The sequence below is a fragment of the Polistes dominula genome, unplaced genomic scaffold (assembly GCF_049000335.1).
Source record: "Polistes dominula isolate Pdom_NZ unplaced genomic scaffold, Pdom_raw_medaka contig_15, whole genome shotgun sequence".
NCBI lineage: Eukaryota > Metazoa > Arthropoda > Insecta > Hymenoptera > Vespidae > Polistes > Polistes dominula.
Genome location: NW_028300915.1, coordinates 9,806,592 through 9,817,568, shown reverse-complemented (window position 1 = coordinate 9,817,568; position 10,977 = coordinate 9,806,592). Strand labels below are relative to the sequence as shown.

Genomic DNA, 10,977 nt, shown 5'->3' with positions numbered 1-10,977 from the left:
GGACCTGGACGAGCTCGCCGCCAGAGCCGACGGCGTCTACGAGGTCGTGCCGGGCGTCTGTGCCACCCGACAGGGGTGCCATCTCTCTCCGACAGGCACCGCTCTTCCCAGGCTTCCACCTCAGCGGGATAACGTGGACGGGAAACACACGGCAACGCACGCGGTACTCGCCAACCTGACCATCTCCAACAACCGGATGGCCGATCAACTCCACCGGATGGCCGATCAATTCCACCAGCTGACCGTCACCCTCGGCGGTCAATCACGCTCTCAATCACGCTCTCAATCACGCTCCCGGTCACGCGCAGCCTCGGGGGGCACCGCGCCAGCAAGATCATCCTGGTGTCGCTACCATAATGAGTAGACCAATAAGCGATCTGGATTTTCCAGTCCTTAAGGATAAATCAGTAGAAGAAATGGAGATCTGTGATTTAAATACTCCTGGCAAAGACAAAATTAAAAAGAGAAAAGACAGAAGTGATGAGGAGATCCTCGAGGAAATTAGCTTTAAAAAGAAAGGAAAAAATGTAGAAACTCAGAAAAAACGTCTCCTCTAAGTGACACTGAGAAAAAGATCAAAAGCTATAAGCGGTTTGAGAGGGATTTAAGTAATATGACGTTAGAAGACATGAAGAGAGTGAAGATCTAGAGAAAATTAAACTTAAGTTCTCAGATATGTTTAAAATGATAAATTTCCTGAAAGAGGAGAATGATTCTCTTAAACAAAAAAGGTCAGATTCAGGATCAATCGACGAAAAGCTGAAAAAATTAGAGGAGGCGATTAACGTTGCTACCACAAGCATAAACCAGTTAAAAAATCCCCCGAATAGTACAAAATCTACGAGTAGTTATGCTGATAGGTTAAAAGTTCCTGCAGTGGCAAAAGAAAACGCTACCTCAACTGTCAATAAATGCCACGTAGTAGCGATTTATCCAAGCTCTGGAAAAAACATTAAGTCTAGCGATGAAACAAAATCAACGGTTATGAGTGTCATGGCACCCACTAAAGAAAAATTAAAGATTTGTGCCGTTAAAAAAATTTCCAATAATGGAATATTAATTGAGACAAAAACTAGAGAAGATCTAGAGCGTGTTCTCAAATCTGAGAAATTGCAAGCAGCAGGCCTAAACACTGGAGAACCCAGTAAGAAAAAACCTATGGTAATCGTCTACAATGTGCCAAAAGAAATGAATGACAAGGAGTTTGCCCAAGCGCTCAGGAACCAGAATATAGACGAATTTCAAAAGAGCAAATATTCTGAAGAGGTGTCTATCTCTCACAGATTTGGTAATAGAAGTGCAGACACTGTAAACATAGTTTTAGAGGTCTCACCAAGTGCCAGAAACATTCTATTGAAAAACGACAGGGTCTATATTGGCTGGAACGCTCTTCGGATCCGCGATTACGTTGCAGTTAGCAGATGTTATAAGTGCCAATCATTCGGACATGTAGCCAAATACTGCAGAGCAAAAAGTGATACCTGTGGACATTGCGGATGTGATGGACACAACTTTAAAGACTGCAAGGTGAAGGATAAAAACCCAGTGTGCATTAACTGCAAGAGAGCAGGAAAACCCTGCAATCACTCATCGCGCTCGGCAGAATGCCTAGCATATAAGATTGCACTTGCCAGCTACATCCAAAAAGTAGATTATGGTAAGTAACTCAATAACATATGTTGCTAGGGAAACTGTAACGATAGGACAAATAAATGCGCAAAACGCAAAGTCTATATCAGATGAACTAAGGCAGTTAGCATTTGAGAACAAGATAGACATTCTTGCTGTCCAAGAGCCATATTCGTTTCATAATAAGGTGGCAGGCATGGGAATATGCACTAAAGTGATAGTAGATACTAAAACATTCTCAAATGTTATAGCATCTAATAATATTAAAGCGGCAATAGTAATTTTTAACAACAGAATTGATGTTATTAAAATCGAGCAATTAAGCAACACACACATAATTTGTGTAGAGATTAAAATTAACAATTTAAAGTTTTACTTGGTTAGTGCATATTTCCAACACTGTGAGGATATTGATCCATATATACTTCATTTGGATAATATCCTAACGGTGCTGGACAGAAAGAACATTATATTTTGTATAGACTCAAATGCTAAGTCAACAACTTGGTTCAGTAAATGTACAGACGAAAAAGGAGAAGCACTCGAGGAATTATTATCACAATTCCAACTACACATTGCCAACAAAGAATCTGAAACCTTCACCTTTGACAATACACGAGGACAGGATAATATCGATGTCACAATCGCTGGCAATAGCTGTATTAACCTTATATCTAATTGGAAGATACACAACGGCGAAACAACAAGTGACCATAACCTTATCACATTTAAAATAACATCAGCCTCAGATAAGGTCATAAGTATCAAAGGTGATAGATTTAATACCAAAAAAGCAGACTGGGAAAAGTATATTAGAAATTTATCAAACATCATGGATACAGTTAACAATGAAGATACTATTAGTGCTACAGATGCTGCAAATAAAATTGAACACGCATTATTACGAGCAGCGGAAACCTGTATTCCGAAAAAGAAACGATTTTCCAAGTCTGCCCCATGGTGGAACAGTGATCTAACTAGTCTACGACAATTAGTCAAAAGAGCCCGACGAAAATATAGTAAAACAATAAACAGTAGACTAAAAATAATACATAAAACGGAATATAAAAGACTAAGAAACCAATATGTAAAGAACATTGCGAAAGCAAAACAAGAAAGTTGGGAGAAGTTTGTCACTGATATTGGTAATAAGGAACCATGGAGTATTGTGTATAAAATTCAAAGAAACAAAATCCGTATTGAAAATGTCATTGAAACGATTAATCAAAGTGGCAGACAAACATTAAATTTTAATGACACAATGGAAACACTGCTCAATAACATGATTCCTGATGATAATGTGGACAATGAGACAGAGTGGCACATTATTACTAGAAGTGACACACTTCTAGCACCAAGCACACAGGATGCACCGCTATTCAGTGTTTCTGAAATACAGAATGTAATCAACAAACTAGGCAATAGAAAGGCTCCTGGACACGATCTAATTGAATCAGAAATGATAAAGAAAGCTATGCCTGTACTGTCTAATAAATTACGAGATCTCTTTAACGAATGCCTAATTCAGGGGACTTTCCCAAATCAATGGAAAATAGCGGAAATTAGGATACTGAGAAAAAGCATGGACAAGCCAGCAACTGATTTAAAGTCTTACAGACCTATTTCCTTACTTCCAATACTTGGGAAAGTTCTGGAAAAACTTATTGCTGGAAGACTCCAGACAATATCACATACACATCCTTTGGCATCGACTAGACAGTACGGTTTCAGGCCAGGCAGATCAACAGAAGATGCAATTGTAAAATTAAGAGACATTGTGCATCAAACAAGCGACAAGTATGCTATCGGCCTCATGTTTGACATTTCTGGTGCATTTGATGGTGTATGGTGGTCTAGTGTACTCAGCAATCTCAAGCGCAGAGATTGCCCCAGAAACGTATATAACCTTATTTCGAGCTATCTTTCAAATAGAATAGCAAGAATTACAACTAATACTACCCAGATATCTAAAGTTGTAAGAAAAGGCTGCCCACAGGGATCCGTATTAGGACCTTTAATGTGGAACATCATCCTTGATGATGTTCTAGAAGAAATCTCTAATACGGGAAACGAAACAATTGCATATGCTGACGATATTGCTATAATAGTGAAAGGTAATAGCAGAAAAGCTCTTGAGCTTAAGGCAAATGAGGTTACTTTAATCTTGAATAGCTGGTGATAAACTAGTACTATCAGTGGCAAAATCTCACATGATTCTTCTTAAAGGTTTCTTAGATATAAAAAGACCACCAACCGTCAAACTTGGAAGTAGATCACTGAGAATGGTTTCAGAATCACGATATTTAGGAGTCACGTATGGAACAAGAATGAACATAACCCCACATGTTAACTACATTTATAACAAGAGTAAGACCATTTTCAGCCAATTTGCCAGAGTTGCGAAAAGTACATGGGGTTTAAACAACTCTATCACGGAATCGTTGTATAAGGGAGTTTTTATACCCATTATCTCCTATGCTGCAGCTGGCTGGGCTGACAAACTTAATACACATCATCACAGGAAACTAAATCAAGCACAACGATATGCTTTAATTGGAGTTACTAAAGCATATAGAACAGTATCAACGGATGCTCTTTGTGTGATAGCAGGAGCAACTCCCATAGGACTTCAACTAACTGAAAAGGTAAGTCTTTATTATCAACGGAAAAACTTGTCTTTTCAGCACTTCTCAAAAAGATTCGAAGCACTTGAGACTGTAAATAGAAGTGAAACTAAATTAAGACTCCTTGAGATTAAAAAAGAAACAATAAGGATATGGCAACAGAACTGGAATGATAGCCCTAAAGGAAGGCTTACATTCTAGTTCTATGAAAATATAGAAAACAGGCTAAATGCAAAATGGATAAAAAATAACCATTTCATAGTTCAACTCCTCACAGGACACGGTAATATTAAACAGAAACTAAAGAGTCTTAGATTAGCAGACACTGATATTTGCAGCTGTGGTGAAGTCGAATCAGTCCGACATATCATCTTTGACTGTGTGCTCCTAAACGACTCAAGGCTTAGTCTAAAACAGGCTATATTAGATAAATACCATATTTGGCCATGTGATTACAAGTGCTTAGTATCTAAAGAAATTTTTGGCATTTTTAATGAATTTTCAGTTACAGTACTAAAGAACAAGGACCTAAACATGAGAAGGTAAGCAATCTTAATCCCTGCAAAAGAAGCTGTAGACGGTTTCGCAGGCACCATTTGGTGTACCGATACAGCTGGGTTGCGAAATTAACCAAATACTAGCAATTACATCTGATGCTAGCCTGCATGAGACCGAGCAATTGCTGGTGACCCCGCCTCCTCGTGGCCCCCGCTGGACAACGTTTTGCTGGTAAATCTTAATGATTTGCTAGCAAAACGGCTAAGTGGGTCACTTCCCAGCTTTGGGACGGTCTACCTCTCTGATGATCCAGAAATGGTGAAGAGGGGGTTTTTCCAAGCCCAATGATCATAACATCTACGGTCATTGTTCTCTTCGCAATGGTTTTACGCATTCAACATCACGTGTAATAGGCAATAGCCTGAGGCACAGCTGGGCGAGCACTTGCTCGACGTATGCTCAGAATTAAACTAGATGGTGTCGCTACCATCGGAAATTCCGGGAGAGAACTCGGAATTGCACTCCGCCATGCAGCTACGAACAGGACAGGGCGTTAAACGAGTAGCGCCGCCGCACAACTTGGCGGTACACGGTGGCGCCGCTCGATCCTTCTCGGACTTCCGCCTCCACGTCCACGAGCGCTCGCTCAGACAAGCGATGCTCATCGACTGCGGCTCCGTGGTATCACTCCTGCCGCGCCGCCTGGTTTCCGGACCGTTGTCCCAGGACAATCTCCAGCTCATCGCGGCCAACGGGTCACCGATCCACACCTACGGACGACGCCTACTAACGCTCAACCTGGGTCTTCAGCGCGAGTTCCCATGGGTCTTCACCGTCGCCGACGTGCCCGTGCCCATCCTAGGAGCAGACTTTCTCAACCATACGGGCCTCCTTGTAGACTTTCAGAAGCAACGACTGGTCGACCCGGCCTCTTCCAAGGAATCGACGATGCACTACCGGAAGGCTTCCGTTCACGGGGTCGACGCAATCGCGGGACCCTCGGATCTCCACTATCGCACTGCCTACGACAAGCTGCTCGCTGAGTACGCAGACCTCGCCCAGCCCTCGGAGAGGGAGCAGCGCTTCAGGGCTCCTCAGTGGTGCATCGCATCATAACCTCCGGACCGCCTGTCTTCGAGCGACCGCGCCGCCTCTCCGGCGAGCACTTAGCAGCGGCGAAAGCCACGTTCGACCGCCTCCTGCGTCAGGGAGTCATCAGGCCTTCGTCGAGTCCATGGGCCAGCCCTCTGCACCTGGTGGAAAAACCTACAGGCGGGTTCCGAGCTACGGGAGACTTCCGTCGTCTCAACGCCATCACGCTTCCGGATCGCTATCCTCTTCCGGTCATCGAGGACCTACTCGAGGATAGCGGCGGCCGCTCGGTCTTTTCAGTACTGGACCTCCAGGAGGCATACTTCCATATTCCGATGGCCAAGAAAGACATCGAGAAAACAGCGGTCACGACGCCGTTCGGACTATACGAGTTCCAGATGATGCCGCTAGGTCTTCGAAACGCATCACAGACGTTCCAGCGGTTCATGGACTCCTTACTCCGGGACCTACCTTTCGTCCGGAGCTACATCGACGACCTCTTCATCCGGTCCTCCTCGCACGAAGAACACCTACGTCACCTACGGATGCTCTTCGACCGTCTACGGGAGGCCGGCCTATCCTACAAGGTGGACAAGATCCAGCTTGGCCTGCCCAACGTCACCATCCTGGGCTACCAGGTCTCCGCCAACGGCATCCGCCCTCCGGAGCGCAAGATCGACGCCATACGAAACTACCAGAAGCTAACCACACCAAAAGGACTGCGACGCTTCCTGGGCGTCATCAACTTCTTCAGGAGGAGCTTACCACACGCTGCTCACATCCAGGCGCCGCTCAACCAGCTTCTTCGGGGTCTTCCCAAGCGCAGCCGGCGTCCGCTGGTTTGGAACGACGCAGCAGATCGAGCCTTCGAGGACGCCCGACGCAGCCTCGCCGGAGCAGTGGAAACCGCTTTCCTGTCGCCTACTGCTCCTCTTCGACTGTCTACCGACGCATCCCGCACGGCCGTTGGCGCTGCGCTCCTACAATTGGTCAACGGAGAATGGCAGCCTGTCGGTTTATCTCGCAGACGTTGTCACCAACGCTGGCTCGCTACAGCACCTATGACAGGGAGCTCCTAGCCGTCTTCCTAGCAGTTCACCACTTCCGGCGTATCCTCGAGGGTCGTCCATTCACAGTATTAACGGACCATCGTCCGCTCACCTTCGCGGCAAACCAACCCTCGGACAAGGCCTCACCACGTCAACAACGTCAGCTGGACTTCCTACTGCAATTCGACATCACGTTCCAGCACGTGGACGGCGCAGACAACGTCGTCGCCGATGCTCTCTCCCGGACGACGGAGGACGCTCCAGCTCCGGATGGGCCAACATCTAGTTTAATTCTGAGCATACGTCGAGCAAGTGCTCGCCCAGCTGTGCCTCAGGCTATTGCCTATTACACGTGATGTTGAATGCGTAAAACCATTGCGAAGAGAACAATGACCGTAGATGTTATGATCATTGGGCTTGGAAAAACCCCCTCTTCACCATTTCTGGATCATCAGAGAGGTAGACCGTCCCAAAGCTGGGAAGTGACCCACTTAGCCGTTTTGCTAGCAAATCATTAAGATTTACCAGCAAAACGTTGTCCAGCGGGGGCCACGAGGAGGCGGGGTCACCAGCAATTGCTCGGTCTCATGCAGGCTAGCATCAGATGTAATTGCTAGTATTTGGTTAATTTCGCAACCCAGCTGTATCGGTACACCAAATGGTGCCTGCGAAACCGTCTACAGCTTCTTTTGCAGGGATTAAGATTGCTTACCTTCTCATGTTTAGGTCCTTGTTCTTTAGTACTGTAACTGAAAATTCATTAAAAATGCCAAAAATTTCTTTAGATACTAAGCACTTGTAATCACATGGCCAAATATGGTATTTATCTAATATAGCCTGTTTTAGACTAAGCCTTGAGTCGTTTAGGAGCACACAGTCAAAGATGATATGTCGGACTGATTCGACTTCACCACAGCTGCAAATATCAGTGTCTGCTAATCTAAGACTCTTTAGTTTCTGTTTAATATTACCGTGTCCTGTGAGGAGTTGAACTATGAAATGGTTATTTTTTATCCATTTTGCATTTAGCCTGTTTTCTATATTTTCATAGAACTAGAATGTAAGCCTTCCTTTAGGGCTATCATTCCAGTTCTGTTGCCATATCCTTATTGTTTCTTTTTTAATCTCAAGGAGTCTTAATTTAGTTTCACTTCTATTTACAGTCTCAAGTGCTTCGAATCTTTTTGAGAAGTGCTGAAAAGACAAGTTTTTCCGTTGATAATAAAGACTTACCTTTTCAGTTAGTTGAAGTCCTATGGGAGTTGCTCCTGCTATCACACAAAGAGCATCCGTTGATACTGTTCTATATGCTTTAGTAACTCCAATTAAAGCATATCGTTGTGCTTGATTTAGTTTCCTGTGATGATGTGTATTAAGTTTGTCAGCCCAGCCAGCTGCAGCATAGGAGATAATGGGTATAAAAACTCCCTTATACAACGATTCCGTGATAGAGTTGTTTAAACCCCATGTACTTTTCGCAACTCTGGCAAATTGGCTGAAAATGGTCTTACTCTTGTTATAAATGTAGTTAACATGTGGGGTTATGTTCATTCTTGTTCCATACGTGACTCCTAAATATCGTGATTCTGAAACCATTCTCAGTGATCTACTTCCAAGTTTGACGGTTGGTGGTCTTTTTATATCTAAGAAACCTTTAAGAAGAATCATGTGAGATTTTGCCACTGATAGTACTAGTTTATCACCAGCTATTCAAGATTAAAGTAACCTCATTTGCCTTAAGCTCAAGAGCTTTTCTGCTATTACCTTTCACTATTATAGCAATATCGTCAGCATATGCAATTGTTTCGTTTCCCGTATTAGAGATTTCTTCTAGAACATCATCAAGGATGATGTTCCACATTAAAGGTCCTAATACGGATCCCTGTGGGCAGCCTTTTCTTACAACTTTAGATATCTGGGTAGTATTAGTTGTAATTCTTGCTATTCTATTTGAAAGATAGCTCGAAATAAGGTTATATACGTTTCTGGGGCAATCTCTGCGCTTGAGATTGCTGAGTACACTAGACCACCATACACCATCAAATGCACCAGAAATGTCAAACATGAGGCCGATAGCATACTTGTCGCTTGTTTGATGCACAATGTCTCTTAATTTTACAATTGCATCTTCTGTTGATCTGCCTGGCCTGAAACCGTACTGTCTAGTCGATGCCAAAGGATGTGTATGTGATATTGTCTGGAGTCTTCCAGCAATAAGTTTTTCCAGAACTTTCCCAAGTATTGGAAGTAAGGAAATAGGTCTGTAAGACTTTAAATCAGTTGCTGGCTTGTCCATGCTTTTTCTCAGTATCCTAATTTCCGCTATTTTCCATTGATTTGGGAAAGTCCCCTGAATTAGGCATTCGTTAAAGAGATCTCGTAATTTATTAGACAGTACAGGCATAGCTTTCTTTATCATTTCTGATTCAATTAGATCGTGTCCAGGAGCCTTTCTATTGCCTAGTTTGTTGATTACATTCTGTATTTCAGAAACACTGAATAGCGGTGCATCCTGTGTGCTTGGTGCTAGAAGTGTGTCACTTCTAGTAATAATGTGCCACTCTGTCTCATTGTCCACATTATCATCAGGAATCATGTTATTGAGCAGTGTTTCCATTGTGTCATTAAAATTTAATGTTTGTCTGCCACTTTGATTAATCGTTTCAATGACATTTTCAATACGGATTTTGTTTCTTTGAATTTTATACACAATACTCCATGGTTCCTTATTACCAATATCAGTGACAAACTTCTCCCAACTTTCTTGTTTTGCTTTCGCAATGTTCTTTACATATTGGTTTCTTAGTCTTTTATATTCCGTTTTATGTATTATTTTTAGTCTACTGTTTATTGTTTTACTATATTTTCGTCGGGCTCTTTTGACTAATTGTCGTAGACTAGTTAGATCACTGTTCCACCATGGGGCAGACTTGGAAAATCGTTTCTTTTTCGGAATACAGGTTTCCGCTGCTCGTAATAATGCGTGTTCAATTTTATTTGCAGCATCTGTAGCACTAATAGTATCTTCATTGTTAACTGTATCCATGATGTTTGATAAATTTCTAATATACTTTTCCCAGTCTGCTTTTTTGGTATTAAATCTATCACCTTTGATACTTATGACCTTATCTGAGGCTGATGTTATTTTAAATGTGATAAGGTTATGGTCACTTGTTGTTTCGCCGTTGTGTATCTTCCAATTAGATATAAGGTTAATACAGCTATTGCCAGCGATTGTGACATCGATATTATCCTGTCCTCGTGTATTGTCAAAGGTGAAGGTTTCAGATTCTTTGTTGGCAATGTGTAGTTGGAATTGCGATAATAGTTCCTCAAGTGCTTCTCCTTTTTCGTCTGTACATTTACTAAACCAAGTTGTTGACTTAGCATTTGAGTCTATACAAAATATAATGTTCTTTCTGTCCAGCACCGTTAGGATATTATCCAAATGAAGTATATATGGATCAATATCCTCACAGTGTTGGAAATATGCACTAACCAAGTAAAACTTTAAATTGTTAATTTTAATCTCTACACAAATTATGTGTGTGTTGCTTAATTGCTCGATTTTAATAACATCAATTCTGTTGTTAAAAATTACTATTGCCGCTTTAATATTATTAGATGCTATAACATTTGAGAATGTTTTAGTATCTACTATCACTTTAGTGCATATTCCCATGCCTGCCACCTTATTATGAAACGAATATGGCTCTTGGACAGCAAGAATGTCTATCTTGTTCTCAAATGCTAACTGCCTTAGTTCATCTGATACAGACTTTGCGTTTTGCGCATTTATTTGTCCTATCGTTACAGTTTCCCTAGCAACATATGTTATTGAGTTACTTACCATAATCTACTTTTTGGATGTAGCTGGCAAGTGCAATCTTATATGCTAGGCATTCTGCCGAGCGCGATGAGTGATTGCAGGGTTTTCCTGCTCTCTTGCAGTTAATGCACACTGGGTTTTTATCCTTCACCTTGCAGTCTTTAAAGTTGTGTCCATCACATCCGCAATGTCCACAGGTATCACTTTTTGCTCTGCAGTATTTGGCTACATGTCCGAATGATTGGCACTTATAACA

General features: G+C 42.4%; 1 protein-coding gene across 1 annotated transcript; it reads left to right on the top strand.

Moving 5' to 3' along the window:
- The first annotated feature begins 5,225 nt into the window (after positions 1–5,225).
- Positions 5,226–7,248, top strand: LOC149033264 (uncharacterized). Its single transcript, XM_089170186.1, has 2 exons — positions 5,226–5,794; positions 6,144–7,248. The coding sequence occupies exons 1-2, from the start codon at positions 5,226–5,228 to the stop codon at positions 7,246–7,248; spliced, it is 1,674 nt and encodes a 557-aa protein (XP_089026312.1).
- Positions 7,249–10,977: the final 3,729 nt, after the last annotated feature.

What these genes read in the sequence shown, in the direction of transcription:
- LOC149033264 (XM_089170186.1), top strand. Translation starts at nt 5,226, where the DNA reads ATGGTGTCGCTACCATCGGAAATTCCGGGAGAGAACTCGGAATTGCAC. An exon ending in TACGACAAGCTGCTCGCTGA is followed by an intron (nt 5,795 to 6,143) that starts GTACGCAGACCT and finishes CGGTCTTTTCAG; the next exon opens with TACTGGACCTCCAGGAGGCA.